The sequence below is a fragment of the Archocentrus centrarchus genome, chromosome 13 (genome assembly GCF_007364275.1).
Source record: "Archocentrus centrarchus isolate MPI-CPG fArcCen1 chromosome 13, fArcCen1, whole genome shotgun sequence".
Lineage (NCBI taxonomy): Eukaryota > Metazoa > Chordata > Actinopteri > Cichliformes > Cichlidae > Archocentrus > Archocentrus centrarchus.
Window position 1 is genome coordinate 13394192 of NC_044358.1, and position 18829 is coordinate 13413020.

At 43.6% G+C, this 18829-nt stretch overlaps 1 protein-coding gene across 1 annotated transcript; it reads left to right on the forward strand.

Moving 5' to 3' along the window:
* The first annotated feature begins 1399 nt into the window (after positions 1–1399).
* Positions 1400–17427, forward strand: rnf168 (ring finger protein 168). Its single transcript, XM_030745493.1, has 8 exons — positions 1400–1692; positions 2062–2262; positions 10651–10849; positions 11232–11302; positions 15528–15683; positions 16233–16324; positions 16595–16664; positions 16748–17427. Exons 2-8 carry the CDS (start codon positions 2107–2109, stop codon positions 17279–17281), a joined length of 1278 nt encoding a protein of 425 aa, XP_030601353.1. The 5' UTR covers positions 1400–1692; positions 2062–2106; the 3' UTR covers positions 17282–17427.
* The last annotated feature ends 1402 nt before the right edge of the window (positions 17428–18829 follow it).

The window sequence follows — 18829 nt, forward strand, 5'->3', positions numbered from 1 at the left end:
CTGCTTAAACAATAACAGACTCCGGTATAAACAGGCCAGTAAATACAACTGAAAACCTTTATGTCCATTTAGCAATCTGATATCAGAAGGTATAGTTTCTGGTCTTAGGGCCCTGAGTCTGAGCTCTGTGAAGCTTTAATTTTGGTCTGTTTAGCAGGGATGTGGCGACAGAGACATCACAAACATCAGAGGGTACGGGAACACTGAAGAAGACACCTTAAAGTCTTTGGAGGGATTTGGGAAAGTGTTTTCATCTGTTTCATAAATCACATCTGATGCTATAGTGCTTACGCAGACATGATGGTGAGCAGTTACCTGAAGAAAATATTTGCCTAGATTGCAGAAAAAAGCACATTCATCAGACACTTTATTAGGTACACCTGGCTACTAGCCAGTTGGACCTCCTTTTGCCTTCAGAACTACCTTAATTCTTCACAAGCTGCTGGAAACGTTCCTCAGAGATTTTGGTCCACGTTGTTGCAGATGTGTCGGCTGCATCCATGATGAAACTCTCCTGTTCCACCACATCCCAAAGGTGCTCTGCTGGACTGAGATCTGTGACTGGAGGCCATCTGAGTGCAGTTAACGCACTGTCATGTTCAAGAAACCCGTCTGAGATGATCTGAGCTTTGTCCTGCTGGAAGCAGCCATCAGAAGATGGTACACTGTGGTCATAAAAGGAAGGGCATGGTCAGCAACAACATTCAGGTAGGCTGTAAAGTTTAAATGATGCTCAATTGGTACTAAGGACCCCAAAGTGTGCCAAAAAAATATCCCCCACATTATTACACCACCAGTAACCTGAACTGTTGATTCAAGGCAGGATGGATCCATGCTTTCATATTAACATTAAATTCTGACCCTACCATCTGAATCTTGTAGCAGAAATTGAGATTCATCAGACAATAGAAGACAGTCTCCTGTTGTCCAGGTTGGTGAGTCTGTGACCTGCAGCCTCAAGTTTCCCATTTTCAGCTGACAGCAGTGACACCCAGTGTGCTCTTCTGCTTTTGTAGCCCATCAGCTACAAGGTTCACAGATACTCTTCTACAGACCTTGGTTGTATTCAATGGTTAAGGCATTTTCTCCCAGAAAGCTGCGACTCACTGGGTTTTTCCTGTTTCAGAGCTTCTCTGTAAAATCCAGAGATGCTGTGAGGAAGATCTCAGCACATCAGATCTCTGAAACACTCAGACCAACAACCATGGCACGTTCAGAGTCCTTTCTTCACCATTCTGATGCTCAGTTTGAACTTAAGCAGGTTGTCTTGACAGACCAGACAGGCTTTTGTATTTTTACTGCAATATATGTATGGTTTACGTACTTTAACTGCAGTACACCTATGATCTTGTAGAGCACCAAACAGCAGGGGGCGCTTCGTGAAAATTGGGTTACGGTCCTTCAATCCACGAAGAATAACGGTTTTGGTCTGACGCGCATGCGCACTGGGCCAACAGTCCGTTCGCGCGGGTGTCTAGTGCTTGCCTGTTTGCGTCAGTAAAGTTGGTTTAACGTCGGTAAACTCAGACAGTCTCTGTAAGGCCGCTTTTCTCCGATAAATGGTTCGTTTTCGGTGTGAAACATGAAGCTTGGCGCCGTTTCTGTCACCGTTTAAACCACCTACAAACAGCTGCTAGCTCGGACATTAGCCGAAGCTAAAGGAAGCTCTAAACGACCCGGTGAGCAGCTCAGGTGAGTCCAAGTAACCATGACAGCTCAACTGTGGAACAGGGAGACCTGAGCTAGCGTTAGTATTTAGCTGAACTTTGACTCCGTTACGTGCTCTGATAGAAATGGACCGCAGCGGCCTCTCGGACCCTGGTGGTCAAAGGTCAGCAGCGGGCTCCAGCTGTCAGTGAGGGGATGGGCTGTTTGAAGGTGTGTGAGAGCTAGAGGAGGCAGAGACTGTTGAAAATGAGTAACTAATCTGATAGTAATTTTAGTGTCGATTAGTATTTATTTATTTAGACAGGAGGTGCAGCCATTCAGCGGGGTCAAGTGTGCACAGACCTTTTTCTACCTGTCTATGGGTCTCACTGAGCTCCTTTTCATGTGTTTTAGGCTGCTCCCTGCTGAGCTGTGACGTCAGAGAGGAGGAAGAGGAAGATGTCTCCGGTGTCAGACCCGGAGGTGAACTCGGTGCTGGGCAGAGGAGAGCAGGCCCAAGAGGCAGCGCTGTCCCGAGAGGACTGCCTGTGTCCTGTCTGCCTGGAGATCTTCATGGAGCCTGTGACACTGCCCTGCACCCACACCTTCTGCAAGGTAACACACATCTGCCAGGTAACACACACACCCAATGAGTGTGTGGTCCATTCTCAGTGTGCAGCTCAGGTAAATGAAGCAGCTCCTTGGTTGTCGTTCTGTGGGGGACATACATGACCCGTATAACATGGTTCCTCCTGAGTGAAGACCTTTCTTGTCAGAAGGAGAGCATGATGAACGCAGAGTTCAAGAAGAAAAGAAACATGGAGGATACATTTTTTGATCAGTTCATAATAAAAACGTGGATATTAATACAGAATCAGATCTGAAAGGCTAGATTGTATACTGTCTTTGGTACAGATTCAAACCGTGTGAAGTTCTTAGGAAACAACCCCACACGTAAACAGACAAAGACATTGTGTATCTGTCCTCAGTTTGGAAACAAAGGAGAGCATAAACAGAACCAACAACTTCACTCAGCTGCTAAAAATGAATAATTTTTAAAAAGCTCAGAGAGGGGGGGGGGGGGTACTGGGAATTGTGTGCAGTAGAATTTTAATACTTATTATTATTTTTGCATGCTATGAACCTCCTCTGAGGTCTTCCTCTTCTCATCCTGCCTGCCAGCTCCATCTTCAGCAACCTTTGTACAGTAAAAAACCACTCTCCCTCCTCTGCACACGTCCAAACCATCCATCACAGCAGGTCTCACTACCACCTTGTACACCTTCCCTTTCACGCTTGTTGCTCTCCTTCTGTCACAAATCACTGATCACTGTTCTTCATGTCAGAGCCCTGAAGCTGTTTACGTTACAGTGAAGTTCCTGCTGTCGTGTTCTCAGAGCTCTTCTCATCTTCACCTTAACCGTGAAACTCTGTTTTGTCTGACTCAACTTCACTGTGATTCCAGCAGAATCATTCTGACCTCACATTAGTTTGACAACTTCTCACCTGCCTAACCTCACAGTAGAAGGTGTCACAGGTGTCGCCTCCTGAAGAGCCCTCCATAAAGCTAGGACATTTTACTATTCATCATTAATTGAAGAAAATAAGAACAACCCCAGGTTTGTTTTCAGCACCGTAGCCAGGCTGACAAAGAGTCAGATCTCTGTAGAGCCAAGTATTCCTTTACCTTTAACTAGTAGTGACTTTGTGAATGTCTTCACAAATAAAAATTTAACCATTAGAGAAAAATTATTTATAACCATCTCAAAGACTTATCTTCATGTTCGGCTGCTTTCAGCACTGCTGGTATTTGTTTAGACTCTCTCTGATTGAGCTTTCTGAGTTAACCTCAATAGTTACTTCCTCCATACCATCAACATGTCTGTTGCTACTTTCCCACCACCAAGGAACCGGTTTGCGTGCCAGTGCCTGTGCTGTTCCCAATGAACCGGCGAAATGCTTAAGAATGGGCCCGTGTTCCCACCGCGTTTCTGTGAACTGCTCCTTTACGTATGAGTGTGGGCGGGTCCTCGTCTGGACACGGAAGCCGAAGTGCACAAACGTGGGAGAACACGCTCCCCGTTTTTGTGCTGCAAATATGTTTTACGGTCCAAACCAAACTACTGCAGCATCTGTGTGCAGCACAGAGGGAAACACAGACAGCGATTAGAGCAAGATGACAAGTACGCACTTTGTGTCCTTTTATCTGTGATATGAACTGATACAAAGCAGCAAGTTCAGCCTTAGAGCCCAACCTAATTCACAGCCCTGAAAATCGCTTCGCTTTTCTCACGTAATACACATGTAATATGGTAGAAAACTTGATGTTGAGACGGCAGAGTCACGCCCTTCTGCCGCCTTCGTCACGCGTTGGTGTTTCGAGACCAGCTAGTTTGCGGGGCCAGAATTGAACCCGTTTTTCGGCCGAGCACCGAGTGTTTCGGCAGTGGAAAACCCGCCTAACGGTTCAAATTACGGCACGGGCTCCAGGACCCTGTTGGTGGGAAAGAGGCCTATTAGATCCCATTCCTACTAGACTGCTCAAAAAAGTCCTTCCATTAATTAATGCTTCAATCTTAAATATGATCAATCTGTCTTTATTAGTTGACTATACTATACACCACAGGCCTTCAAGGTGGCTGTAATTAAACCACTACTTAAAAAGCCATCACTGACCCAGCTGTCTTAGCTAATTATAGGCCAATCTCCAACCATCCTTTTCTCTCAAAGATTCTTGAAAGAGTAGTTGTAAAACAGCTAACTGATCATCTGCAGGACTGCAGGACATCTGAAGGACTTTTTTGAACAGTCTAGTAGGAATGGGATCTAACAAACATGTTGCTGGTTTGGAGGAAATAACGTTTGAAGTTAACTCTGAAAGATCAACTGGAGCGAAAGAGTCTAAACAAATACCAGCAGTGCTGAAAGCAGCCGAACATGAAGATAAATCTTTTAGATGGTTATGAATAATTTTTTCTCGAATGTCTAAAATTTTATTTGTAAAGAAATCCATGAAGTCACTACTAGTCAAAGTGAAAGGAATACTCGGCTCTACAGAGCTCTGACTCTTTGTCAGCCTGGCTACAGTGCTGAAAAGAAACCTGGGGTTGTTCTTATTTTCTTCAATTAATGATGAGTAGTAAGATGTCCTAGCTTTACGGAGGGCTTTTTTATAGAGCAACAAACTCTTTTTCCATGCTAAATGAGCTGTTGGAATTCCTTGTGGAGAACCTCCACCAAGGCAAGTCGGGCATCTAGGCTAGTTAGCTTCTTGTCGATGGAGTCCAGGACATCAGTGAAGCTTTTCTCTGGGGATAATGTGGATGTGCTTGTTGAGCACTCAGAGCGAGTGCGTTTAGATGTTGGTGTGGCCGTGGTAGCGGGATTTTTTTGTGGTTTGCCCATCACGAAGTTGACAAAACACTCGTCGACGTAGCTCTCCAGGCTGTTCAATGTTTCCTCGTCCAGTTTGTTATATTGAAAAAATTAATAGGCAGAGGTTAGTATTAGGAATAATTCTATTTTGGTATAAATATATTGGTTTGATTTACCTGAGTTTGACCGGTTTGTTATACCGCCATATTACTTACGCACAGCTCTCGCGTGATCTCAGCAGTGACGCATCTCTCCTAAATGAGCATCTTCTAATTTAGTGAGACGCCATTCCCTCTCCAGCTTTCAGGTTATCTGCTTTAAGCTGTGGGTTTGCAAATTATACCACGGAGTCAGGCACTTCTGATTTGAGGCTTTCCTTTTCAGAAGAGCCACAGTATCCAAAGTCGTACGCAGTGAGGATGTAAAACTATTGACGAGATAATCTACCTCACTGGGAGCAGAGTTTAGGTAGCTGCTCTGCACTGTGTTGGCACTGAAGAGCATAATAATGAAGGAATTAGATCCTTAAACTTAGTTACAGCACTTTCAGAAAGACTTCTACTGTAATAAAACTTATTCCCCACTGCTGTGTAATCCATTAAAATAAATGTAAATGTTACTAAGAAATGATCAGACAGGAGGGGGCTTTCAGGGAATACTGTTAAGTCTTCAGTTTCTATGCCATATGTCAGGACAAGATCCAGAGTATGATTAAAGTGGTGGGTGGGCTCCTTTACATTTTGAGAGAAGCCAATTGAATCTAACAATAGATTAATTGCAGTGTTCAGGCTGTCATTTTCAGCATCTACATGGATGTTAAAATCACCCACTATAATGATTTTATCTGAACTGAGCACTAAATCAGATAAAAAGTCTGAGAAATCAGACAGAAACTCTGAGTAGGGACCAGGTGGACGATAGATAATAACAAATAAAACAGCTTTTTGATTTTCCCAATTAGGATGGACAAGACTAAGAGTCAGGCTTTCAAAAGAATGAAAACTTTGTCTGGGTCTTTGATTAATTAGTAAGCTGGAATTGAAGATTGCAGCTACTCCTCCTCCTCGACCTGTGCTTCGAGCATTCTGACAGTTACTGTGACTCGGGGGTGTTGATTCATTTAAACTAACATATTCATCCTGCTGTAACCAGGTTTCTGTAAGGCAGAATAAATCTATATGTTGATCAATTATTAAATCATTTACTAAAAGGGACTTGGAAGAGAGAGACCTAATGTTTAATAATCCACATTTAATTGTTTTATTCTTTGGTGCAGTTGATGAAGCTGTATTATTTATTGTTTTTGAATTTTTATGCTTAAATAGTTTTTTGCTGATTTTAGCTTTAAATTAAATCAGAAAGTTTTTTCTCTCCAAAGAGGTGAAAAGTTTACAGATGATTTAGTTCATACAGAGGTTTACTATTCAGAATGAACACTGATATTAATATGTGGAAAAAATAGGAGCCAGTGTAGCTGTTCCTGTTATCCTTCACTGGTTAGCTAACATAACTGAAATGGTGGCACTCAGCAAACATCATCCATTAGAGCTTGTTTCTGACAGGTAAACTAACAGAAACACTGCCGTGGAAGTAAAGCTCTGCTTTGCACAGTCTGCATTCAGCTTTATTTTGTTTTCTCTCAAATGGTCCCACACCTTTGGCAGTCTGTCTCCATTTTCTTTCATTTTCTCCACCCTCCTCTCTGTTCCAATATCTTTGTTCAGGTTACTTTATTCTTCGTTGGTATTGTTGTTATTGGCAGACAATGGAGGCAATACTGCCCCCATATCTTCCTTAGTGTATTGCAATTACAAAATCACACGATAAGCAGAACAAAATAGATGGATGGGTTTAAAAGTACGATGCTTCAATGATGAAATTCCACGTCGGCAAATTTTTGTAGTCGACATCATCGATTATGTCAATGAATCTTTGCAGCCCTAGTTGATCATAGTTAGGGCTGGATCAGGTGACCCTGAACCCTCCATTAGTTATGCTGCAATAGGCCAAGGCTCCTGGGGGGGGATTCCCATGAGTGTTTCTTTTCTTTCACCTGTTTCATTCACCTCACTCTGTTTATACTTCATTCTGCATTTAATCATTAGTTATTACTAGGGATGGCACGATACCACTTTTTTATGTCTGATACCGATATTTTACATTTGGATATCGGCCGATACCGATATAAATCCGATATTTAAAATTGATCCAGGCATTTAAAAACATAAAAAAAAAATTTTTTTTTAAAGAAGTCAACAGTCTCTCACACAACAAAATCAAAGTCTTTTAGTTGTCCCACATACAAGACTAAGGACCAGGGCAGAGCTTTTTAGGCAGTGGCACCAAAGCTCTGGAACTGTTTACCACTCCAGCTCCATTTAGCTGACTCTGTGGCATCATTTAAAAAATAGTTGAAAACTTTTCTGTTTAACCAGGCTTTCTGGTTTCTGACTTTTATTCTTTTTCTTTTAATATGGTAATGTTATTATGTTTTTAACATAGTGTTTTCTGGGGGGGGGGGGGGGGGGTGGTATTGTGTTTTAATTACTGTACAGCGCTTTTCTGTCTGTGAAAAACGCTATATAAATAAACTTTACTTACAACAATAACTATCACCTGAATCCTGTTGCTTCTGTGCGAGAAGGTGATGCTTATGGCATGTTGCAAATTTCAGTAGGGCTGCAACTATCGATTATTTTAGCAATTGTGTATTCTATTTATATTGATTACCCAAGTAACTGCATAAGAAATACTTTTTTTCATATTAACAGTTCATCTTTTAACTTCTGTACTGCAGTTTTTCCCTATCTGAAACAAACAGGGTGGATGGAGCAGCTACAAAGTTCTCTTTTCTTCACTTACTGATCAGGTGGTTGATGAAGGACCACCAGCTGTTTCCCAGTAAAGGTTTAATGGAGGTTACAGGGACAAAAAGGCTTTTTTTGGACACTAGAAAAACATTTCCTTCTGCTCCATCTGAGCGCGCCGGCTCCGCCTCTTTCCGCTTGTGCAGACAGACTGCACGTAAATCAGCTGACTGCTGCTGTTGCGTCATCAGTGTTGGCGTGAAAAACTAGGGGCTGCGTGAGCGCAATCTTGTAATGCTTTATATTTACAAGCATTCTCCTAAATACGTTTCTACTGCAGGTCTATATTTAGTCACAAATCAGGGATTAAAGTATCAAAAATATTTTGACGGGGAAGGGGTTCTTCCGGTACCGGACGGTCACCAGTGCTAATAGCTGCGCTCGCTAGCAGTATGTCCGGGAGCTGAAGTAGAGAAAAAAATAACAGCTGATTCTCAGCACAGCGAGCACAACACACAAACAAGGCAGAGGAGCAGTGAAGGCTGAAAAATATGTCAGCGATGTCAAAAGGAATCCGTCGCAGCGACGGAGGATCTGAGGGGGTTGTTTTCTAACTCCTGATCCCCCACTCCATTCCAGTAGGTGGTGGTAATGCAGCTCTAAGCTGGTTTGGTCAATCGCAAACCCACAAGAAGAAGAAGACGACCGAGCCCTGTAATGCAGCTAATGTGAGCGAAACGTTATTTAATGTATCGGATTACATTTTTTTATTTCTTTCCGATATCCGATCCAGTAATTTAGGCCAGTATCGGACCGATACTGAATATCGGATCGGCGCATCCCTAGTTATTACACTGCTCAAATAAATAAAGGGAACACTTAAACAACACAATATAACTCGAGGTAAATCAAACTTCTGTGAAATCAAACTATCCACTTAGGAAGCAACACCGATTGACAATCAATTTCTCATGCTGTTGTGCAAATGGAATAGACAACAGGTGGAAATTATTGGCACTTAGCAAGACACACTCAATAAAGGAGTGGTTCTGCAAGTGGGGACCACAGACCACTTCTCCGTACCTATGCTGTCTGGCTGATGTTTTGGTCACTTTTGAATGTTGGTGGTGCTTTCACACTCGTGGTAGCATGAGACGGACTCTACAACCCACACAAGTGGCTCAGGTAGTGCAGCTCATCCAGGATGGCACATCAATGCGAGCTGTGTCAAGAAGGTTTGCTGTGTCTGTCAGCGTAGTGTCCAGAGGCTGGAGGTGCTACCAGGAGACAGGCCAGTACACCAGGAAACGTGGAGGAGGCCTTAGGAGGGCAACAACCCAGCAGCAGGACCGCTACCTCCACCTTTGTGCAAAGAGGAACAGGAGGAGCACTGCCAGAGCCCTGCAAAATGACCTCCAGCAGGCCACAAATGTGCATGTGTCTGCACAAACGGTTAGAAACCGACTCCATGAGGATGGTATGAGGGCCCGATGTCCACAGATGGGGGTTGTGCTCACAGCCCAACACCGTGCAGGACGCTTGGCATTTGCCAGAGAACACCAGGATTGGCAAATTGGCCACTGGCACCCTGTGCTCTTCACAGATGAAAGCAGGTTCACACTGAGCACATGTGACAGACGTGACAGAGTCTGGAGATGCCGTGGAGAGCGATCTGCTGCCTGCAACATCCTTCAGCATGACCGGTTTGGCAGTGGCTCAGTAATGGTGTGGGGTGGCATTTCTTTGGAGGGCCGCACAGCCCTCCATGTGCTCGCCAGAGGTAGCATGACTGCCATTAGGTACCGAGATGAGATCCTCAGACCCCTTGTGAGACCATATGCTGGTGCGGTTGGCCCTGGGTTCCTCCTAATGCAGGACAATGCTAGACCTCATGTGGCTGGAGTGTGTCAGCAGTTCCTGCAAGATGAAGGCATTGAAGCTATGGACTGGCCCGCCCATTCCCCAGACCTGAACCCGATTGAGCACATCTGGGACATCATGTCTGGCTCTATCCACCAACGTCACGTTGCACACAGACTGTCCAAGAGTTGGCGGATGATTTAGCCCAGGTCTGGGAGGAGATCCCTCAGGAGACCATCCGCCACCTCATCAGGAGCATGCCCAGGCATTGTACGGAGGTCGTACAGGCACGTGGAGGCCACACACAATACTGAGCCTCATTTTGACTTGTTTTAAGGACATGACAGTTGGATCAGCCTGTAGTGTGTTTTTCCACTTTAATTTTGGGTGTGACTCAAAATCCAGGCCTCCATTGGTTAATAAATTTGATTTCCGTTGATGATTTTTGTGTTATTTTTGTTGTCAGCACATTCAACTTTGTACAGAACAAAGTATTCAATGAGAATATTTCATTCATTCAGATCTAGGATGTGTTATTTGAGTGTTCCCTTTATTTTTCTGAGCAGTGTATTAATCTCTGTCTTGCTTCCACAGCATGTCTTGTCCTGTCTCTCTCCCCTCAGCCCCAACCGGTCACAGCAGATGACTGCCCCTCCATGAGCCTGGTTCTGGTGGAGGTTTCTTCCTGTTAAAAGGGAGTTTTTCCTTCCCACTGTCACCAAGTGCTGCTCATAGGGGGTCATTTTGATTGTTGGGTTTTCTATGTATTATTGTAGGGTCTTTACCTACAATATAAAGCACCTTGAGGTGACTCTTTGTTATGATTTGGCGCTATATAAATAAACTTGAACTGAATTGAAGTCTGACATCTTTCACAAAAGCTCAAATCTCTCAGTCCTCTCTGTGCGTACCTATGCAGGTGTGTGGCCAGCATCCTGACTCTGTGTGTGTACCTGTACAGGTGTGTTTCCTGGAAACAGTGGATAAAGCCACACTGTGCTGCCCTGTGTGCAGAAAGAGAGTCTCCACCTGGGCCAGGTTACACAGCAGGACCAACACGCTTGTGAATGATCAGCTCTGGAGGCGGATCCAGACCTGTTTCCCCCTGCAGTGTGAGCGTCGCTTCAGCGGGCAGGATGAGGCCGAGGATCCACATCCAGGTAACACACAGACACTGTGAGCAAGATGAAATCACATACACAAACACAGAAACATCCCATAATACCCTCAACATGCAGGTGATGCTCATTGATTCCTGAGAACTACAAGTCTGCTGCTCAAACCTGCTGTTTGTGAGGGGCAGCCAATCAAAAGAGAGAGAGCTGTCTTAAAGGGGAAACAAACACTGCATTTTTCAACAGAGGCACAATAAAGAAGCATTATCTTAACTATGAACTGTTCATGAACTGTGTCAGGTCAGTGTGAGGTTTTAACCTCTGTGTGTGTGTGTGTGTGTGTGTGTGTGTGTGTGTGTGTGTGTGTGTGTGTGTGTGTGTGTGTGTGTGTGTGTGTGTGTGTGTGTGTGTGTTTGGGCGTGCGCAGCGTTGGTGTGTTTCCGCAGAGTCAGTGAGCCTGGAGAGCTGAGGCAGGAGTATGAAGACCAGATCACTAAAGTGAGTTCAGCCTCAGGGTCTCTTGATTCAGCACATGGACAGTAACACATACACAGTAACACACACACAGTAAAGCATACACAAACACATGCATGCACACATTAACGCGTGCACACAGTAGCACATGCAGACACAGTAACACACGTGTAGGGTTATAATAGTTTTGGATTTTACATTATAGTTTAGTTTTATTTCATTTTAACTTTTTTTCCTCTAATTCAGTTATTTTAATTAATTTTTAGTAGGGATGTTCCTGGAGACTAATTTATTAGTCGACTAGACAAGGAAAAAAAAATTAAACTAACCGACTAGTCTAAAGTGAGAAACACTCGGACATCAAATTAATGTTTATGCCTGTTTAATGGACAATGTCAAAAACTGTCGAAACAAAAGCATCTGAAACCATTAATCGCGTTCTTCTATAATGAATCACACTTTCATTGGCTGTAGCTCAGTAGGTAGAGCAGGTCACCTACTGATCGGAAGGTCAGTGGTTCAATTCCTGGCTACTGCTGGCTGCATGCCAACGTATCCTTGGGCAAGATACTTAACCCCAAGTTGCTCTCCGACCGTTCTGTCGGAGTATGAATGTGAGTGAATGTTACATAATTAAAGCACTTAGCTTAATTAATTAATCATGGAAGTGCTTGTATGAATGGGTGTGCATGGGTAAATGTAAAAACGTGTTGTATAAGCGCTTTGAGTGCTCATATCTGAGTAGAAAAGCGCTATATAAGAACTAGTCCATTTAAATGCTGCTTAACTGTACAGCACTGGGCATTATGAACAAGTTACACTCCAAACAACAAAGAAAAAAACTTAAAATCAACTAATGTTAAATATATAAAAACGCATTACTGCAAATGATGTTCACGCATCATTTAAATATGATAAAGTAACATTCAAAAAATGAATTGTGCATTGTGCAGCACATTATTAATAATGCTCGTTGCTCTACAATTCATGACACGCATCAAAGCAATACAATACAGACATCCATCCATCCATCCATCCATCCATCCATCAGTTATCCGGGGGCTGGTCACAGGGGCGGCATCCTGAGCAGTGGAGCCCAGACCTCCCTTCCAGCTTACCCCTGATTCAGACTTCAGTGCTGGGTCGTTGTAGAGCTACGATGTAACCTACGTAAGTAGCCGATGTTGTTGCCGTGTTTATACCTGTGCAGGTGCATTGCGGGGGTGTTAATTACCTTTCGGCCGTGTCCCGGTGTTTTGCATATGGTGTCGCCAACAGAAACAAAAAATGTTTTGTTTTGTTTTTTTTTCCTTACTGGGTCCAACTCTTTGCTGTGGTCAATTTTTTTTTTTTTTTTTTTTTAAAGGTACTAACACATTTGTCCCTCTAGTTTTTTGTTTCTTTGTACAAACTTGAAAGAAATAGCCGGAAACGCAGGGAAAGAAGGGTATTTCTCCAGAGGTGCGCTTCAGGTTACATTTTTTATATAAATATATATATATAAAAACTTCAAAAATAATTAACAATACTAGACTTAATGAAAGTATCAGGCCAAGATTAACAGGGTTATGGTATTTTTCGGTGTGATATTGGGGATGCAGCTCCATCTGGTGGCAGGTGGCTGCATAACATTTAGGACAAACATTTACCAGCACTAGGTATCAATTAAAACCTTAACAATTAGGCTAACTGACTAGTATGTCTGAAAATGGTCCATTATGGTTGTGACCTTGCTGCATGGCCGTGATGCTGGTTGTCTGTTGGAGCCCGAGGACCTACTCAGAGATGCTTGCTTGGTTAGATATACTCACTATTAGGCCGGGGGCTGCATACACGAGTGGCCGACGTTTGTTGTGTGTGTTTATTACCGTGTGGTCGTGTCCCAGTCTCTGCGGTGCTGTCAAAAACAAAAAATGCTGGGACTTTTTCCCCTCCTGAGTCCTCACTGTTTGTGGTCAAGTTTTTTATTTTTTGGCTGTAAACATAATTGTCCCAATAGTTTTTTGTCATTTTTTTCCACTTTGTTCATTTCTTCAAGTCCATTCTGATAGTTTCAGCAATCTCCCTCCAGGAATCTGTGAGTCCTTATGTTGATGCTTTGAATATTATTCCTGATTGTTATTCTCTCACTGATTAATTCCAAAACTGGGGTGAAAAGTAGCTGGAAATTCACAGGAGGCCACGGCAGTGGTGAACAAGCCAATCACAATCGTTCCAGGCTGCGTGGACCCCACAGACATATATACATAGACAGTGCATTGAGCGCTAAATCATACATCAACATCGCCACCATATTGGATGTGGCAAACATAAACATAAAGGTGCATCTGGTTATTTTAGACATTACAGTAACAGCATTACTAACACATAAAAACATTAGAAATACATACGCTGGTTTTATGCCTGTATCCTGACATATGAGGAGTATTTAACATTTATAATTATCAGAGAAAGTTACATTATTTTTGGTGCCTATCAGTTTTTTCAGTATATATTAGTGCATGTGTGAATCTGTGAATGAGATGCATTAACTTAAAGAACTTTGAAGAAAGGCGCTTTATACAGTTCAGTCCATTTACTTGTATTAGGTTACAGTGTGATGTTGTTGTACAGCAATTTGGTCAGCTCTGTTGTTTTTAAAAGTGTTTTATAAATAAAGTGGTATGGTATGGTACAGTGCAGATCTGCCACATCCAGTATGGCGGACGTATCACAGCAATGGGCCGTCCCGATCAATGCGGCGTCTATGGTGGACCCGATGTGTAGTTACATTTCTCGAGAGGTTAGTTTGTAGGTCACGGCATAGGTTCAGAGTGGTTTCTGTAGCCGTCTTGTGCGGTTCTCAGGTGGACTTTGAGGTTGGTGGTTTTTCTCCTTAAGAAGTGTTCTGCACATTTTGCCATCATCCACAACATGACACACACTTCTGTCTGTCTCACTATTGTACTCAAAGAAAGAAATACTGCTGCCATTATTTTGCAGAGTCGTGCAGTAAGCAGACACACACACACACACACACACACACACACACACACACAGTGAGGTGCCAGATGGCGCTCCCAGCTTAAACTGCTAAAGTGGAATAAGTGATTTCATATCAGTCCACAAGGCTTTTAAATAAACTCACTAACACAAAAACAAAGTGCAGTTTATCTACGATTTCAGTTCATTTTAGGTAGTTTGATAAACACACATTACAGTTTTAGTTAGTTATTGTTTTTTCCTTTTAATTATACTTTTTATTTATTTCAATTAACAAAAGTGATTTTTCTATTTCAGGTTTCGTTATTTTGTTTGTTTTCGTTAATGAGAATAACCTTGCGCATACGTGCACGCACAGACAATAATGTAACGTACACACACACACACACACACACACACACACATATATGCGCACAATAATGTAGCATGCACACACAATAATGTAACACCCACACACAGTAACACACGCACACACTCACTCCTGAATGTGTGCAGCTCAGGTGAAATGTGTGCCACTGGAATAATGAGGTGTTGCTCCTGATGTGTAACTGCCCTCTATGTGCAGCAACCTCAGTGTTAAAGGAGCTAAGTGTATAATGAAACACACCTGTGAGTTCATCCTCAGGTGGGTGTGGTCATAATGTTTTTAAAGGTGTGCTTACCTGTCTGTGAGGGTGCTCTGAGTGTTGGTCTGTTATAAAGCTATCAGCCCCCAGACTACAGTGCCCTCTAGTGGTCTAGATGTGTTTGTGTAAACATGAGTCCAAGTCCAGGTTTTCCTACATTAAGTGTGAGAGAAGCTGAGATTCCAGGATGATTAAAATATGATGGTACAGAGGAAATGAAGGTACAGGTGTAGATGTCAGATTGAGCTGATGGTGTCCTGAAGGCAAAGTCTGACCTCAGTGTTCCTCTGTGTGCTGTGAGTCAGGGAGCTGTAGCTCACAGAGATGAAACAGGCTGCCTTCATATTTTTTATACCTTGATTCACTCACGGCTCAGGTCTGCTGTCAGTCACTGTAGGAACTGCTGGCCTGGACTTTATTCTCATGTACAGGCCAGCAGTTTATAGTCCTAAAGTCCTGGAAAAAAACTGGAATTTGGTTAAAGTATGTTTGATACCTGCTAATGCTATGATGTCATGACCTGAAGAGGATTGCTGTTTGGACTGTCTGTGTGAGGGTCAGACATCATCACTCTTCATCAGATCTGATAAACACAGGTTGGTCCTTCAGGTAAATCTCAGGTGTGTCTGTCCTGTTGCCAGCTGACTGAGGAGAAGCAAGTGCTGGAGGAGGAGCAGAGGAGGGCCAGTGAGGAGTACATCCAGAGACTACTTGCTGAGGAAGAGCAGCTGCTGCAGGAGGAGAGCAAGAGGACAGAGGAAGACGAACGGCTGGCCAGACTGCTCAGTGACCAGTTGGTCAGTGATTGGTCCATAGACTTTTCAGTGGGAGGGGTTTATAGATACCTGTATGGATTGACATCATAAATTAGTTTATTTCACTGTTAATTTTTCAATTTTTTTATTTTTTTCTGTCTCTTAGAAAATCTCCAACATTTGAGTATTATCAATATCAGGGACATTAATCCTTTAACATTGAGCATATCATCGCGACACGTTTGCATTGCCGTAATTACGCAACAGTTTGTTCTGCAGAAAAATCCAAACGTTTTCTGAAAGCTGAGAAATTGCGCTTCACTTCCAACATGCAGTTATGATAATTTCACTCACGCTGTTGCAGGAAGCCCACAAATCTACTCCTTTGTCTCTTCCACCACCAAACCTGTCAGCGATGATGCACTCAGTGTTAAAGATTTAAACATCACTGCTCGCTAATCGATAATATCAGCTGAAACATACGGTTTCTCTGAGGAGTCTTACCTTCTTTTAAGTCATCTCTTGCTCCCTGTTCTCTTCTTCTGTGTTACTAATAACATAGACTCTGTACTCCTCTTCCTTCTCCTCCAGAACTCTGCTCCCGTCTCTGAGGAAAACCTCCATCATGTTGATGTGACATCAGTGAAGAAGAAGAAGGAGGTCTCCGTGGGACACATTGAGAAGTGAGTCAACTGACTTTTAAGAGATGAAGGTCACTCCACTGAGGAAGACTCTGGTTATTGTGTGCCTTTATAAACATCAGAAATCTGGAGCCCAGAGAGGAGATTAGCTTTGTCCCCTTTAACTTTGAGAATCAATAACCCTGATCAATAGTTTAGTCTGTCACTGTTTTTATCACCCTCTGTTAAACTTTACCTGGGAGACCTGCAGTCACATGATCACAGTTTGACATGATGTCTCTGAAAGCTGCTCAGTCTGTTTGTGTGTTTCAGGTTCCTTTGTCCCCGTATGGCTCCTCCCAGGTCCACCTTTAGCTCTGCTTCTAGCCGTGTGATCAACAAGGTGAGTCTGGACTTTATGTAGAGTGAACAGGAAGTGGAGGTGAACAATGGCAGTGACATCACATCTGTGACTCCCTGTTTCAGGAGAACATCCTCCTTTCAGAGGTGGAGCTACCAGTGGAGCGCCCACTGCCTCGACTGGATTATTATGAACATCAGATAGCACTCCACCCACATGAGGACGGGGAGGAACGTCAACTGGGGCATCAGGTGATCAGACACGGAGGATCTTCATCGGCCAAGAGGAAGAGCTCAGAGCTGGAGGCCACAGAGGTGGAGGAGGAGACAAGCACCAAGAGAGGCTGTCATCTTCTCTGCTCCTCCTCCACCCTGCAGGAGGTGGCTGAGTGGGAGTTACAGGACAGGCGGAGGCAGGAGGAGGAGGATCGGAGGCTTGCTCTGCTCCTGCAAAAGCAGCTCGACCAGGAGGAGAGACAGCAAGCCACTGACAGACGCAAAGGCTCCGCCGACGCTTATCAACTCCGCCAGCTCCAAGGAGCCAAGGAGGAGGCCCACACCCCCATCACAATGGGAAAAGACTCCAGAAGAGTGCCAAAGACCTGCACCACCCCATCTTCCTCGTCCTCCAAGACCTCTGTATCCTCCTCTCCATCTTAGAACACTCTGAAGCCCTCCTCCTCCTCCTCCTCAGGGAGGGGGTGTAAACAGACCCTTCTAACTGAGATGTTCTCCACCCTCAGCAGCTGAGTCTCCTCCTCCTTCTTCTTTCCCACAGAAACATGAATAAAGTGAGCAGACGGACAGAAATCCATTTTTACTTTAAAAACTTTGACCAAAAGTATGTGGTCACGCCTCTGTCACCTGTGATTTATTGTCCTGATGAAGGCGGACATGCAGCGGACCACATACTTCTGAGTGACACTGGACGCCCACCAGGTGCGGTGTTTTACTTTGAAATGTTGCTGCTGACGAACAACTTTCTGTCGCTGCTTCGTTCTCATTGGTGGAAACACTGACGAGAACTCACAACTTTGTCACTGGTGCCATTAGGTTATTTTTTTACCTGTTTGTCAGGTGAAACTGAGTGATTGTCATATCTCTGGCCCTGCCCTCTCTGACTGTCCAGAGCTCAGTCCACGTCCTGTTTGTATTAAACCTGTTGAAGACGCATTCAGATGGCATGTGATGGCTCGCTCTGCATCTTTTGGCCTTGGCACTATTAATGATGTCACGTTTGTCACATGATGAAAATATTTGTCCTGAGGCATTGTGGGATACAGATTCACACTGACTACAGTGGGTCATGTGATCATGTGATGCTACATCTGGTTTATATTTTTGTTGTGCTTTGAATGTGAGAGTCTTTATCCCACGGTCACATGAACACAGCATTCATATTTAGGTGGACTTTAGCGTGTGATACTCCATAGGGTGGGAGGGGCTATAGACGCTGTCATACACACAACGTCTGTGTGTGTGGTGGGGTTTTTTTGTTTTTGTTGTTTTGGGTTTTGTTGTATGAAATAAACAGTCAACACTCACTGGGTCAGAGTTCACATTGTTTACATTGTAACACTGGAGAGCAGAAGAAGGCATGTACATGTGATGTTTGGCTAAGATTAGTGTGTTAACACCATGGCGTGCCCTCAGCAGCTGATTGGTCTATTGATGAGCTCAGTGATGCTAACAGGCTGTGATAAGTGCAAATGTCTGTAAGATCACAGTCTGTTCCCTGCTTCCTGTTTCAATCTATCAGCTCCATTATGATCAACTCCACAGGTCCATGCACACACAGCATTGCAGATGGTCATTTTCAGCTCAGGCTAGCTTGGAGTGAAGGAAATTATAGTAATGCTTGGTGTATACGTGGAGGGAGATGTTTTTATTCACCTCCATCTTTTTATTTCGGCAGCTGTGCATGATTCACAGCTCAAAATAATCTTTATCATACACTCACTCTATTGTCTGCCTGAAACAAGTTCCTCCCCCTTTAACACACCTGATTGGTTGCCTCTCACAGACAGAAAGTTTGAAGATGCATGGAGCCTCTTTATGACATCATACAGGTCCCAGAGTAAAGTAAAGCTCCGATAAGCTGAGTGTTGAAAGCAGTTCATGTTTATCTAGATCTGCCCATACAGCAGGCTGAAAGGTCAATTCACAATCAGCAGGTGTGTGTGTGTGTAAGACTGAAGCTAAAAGGCT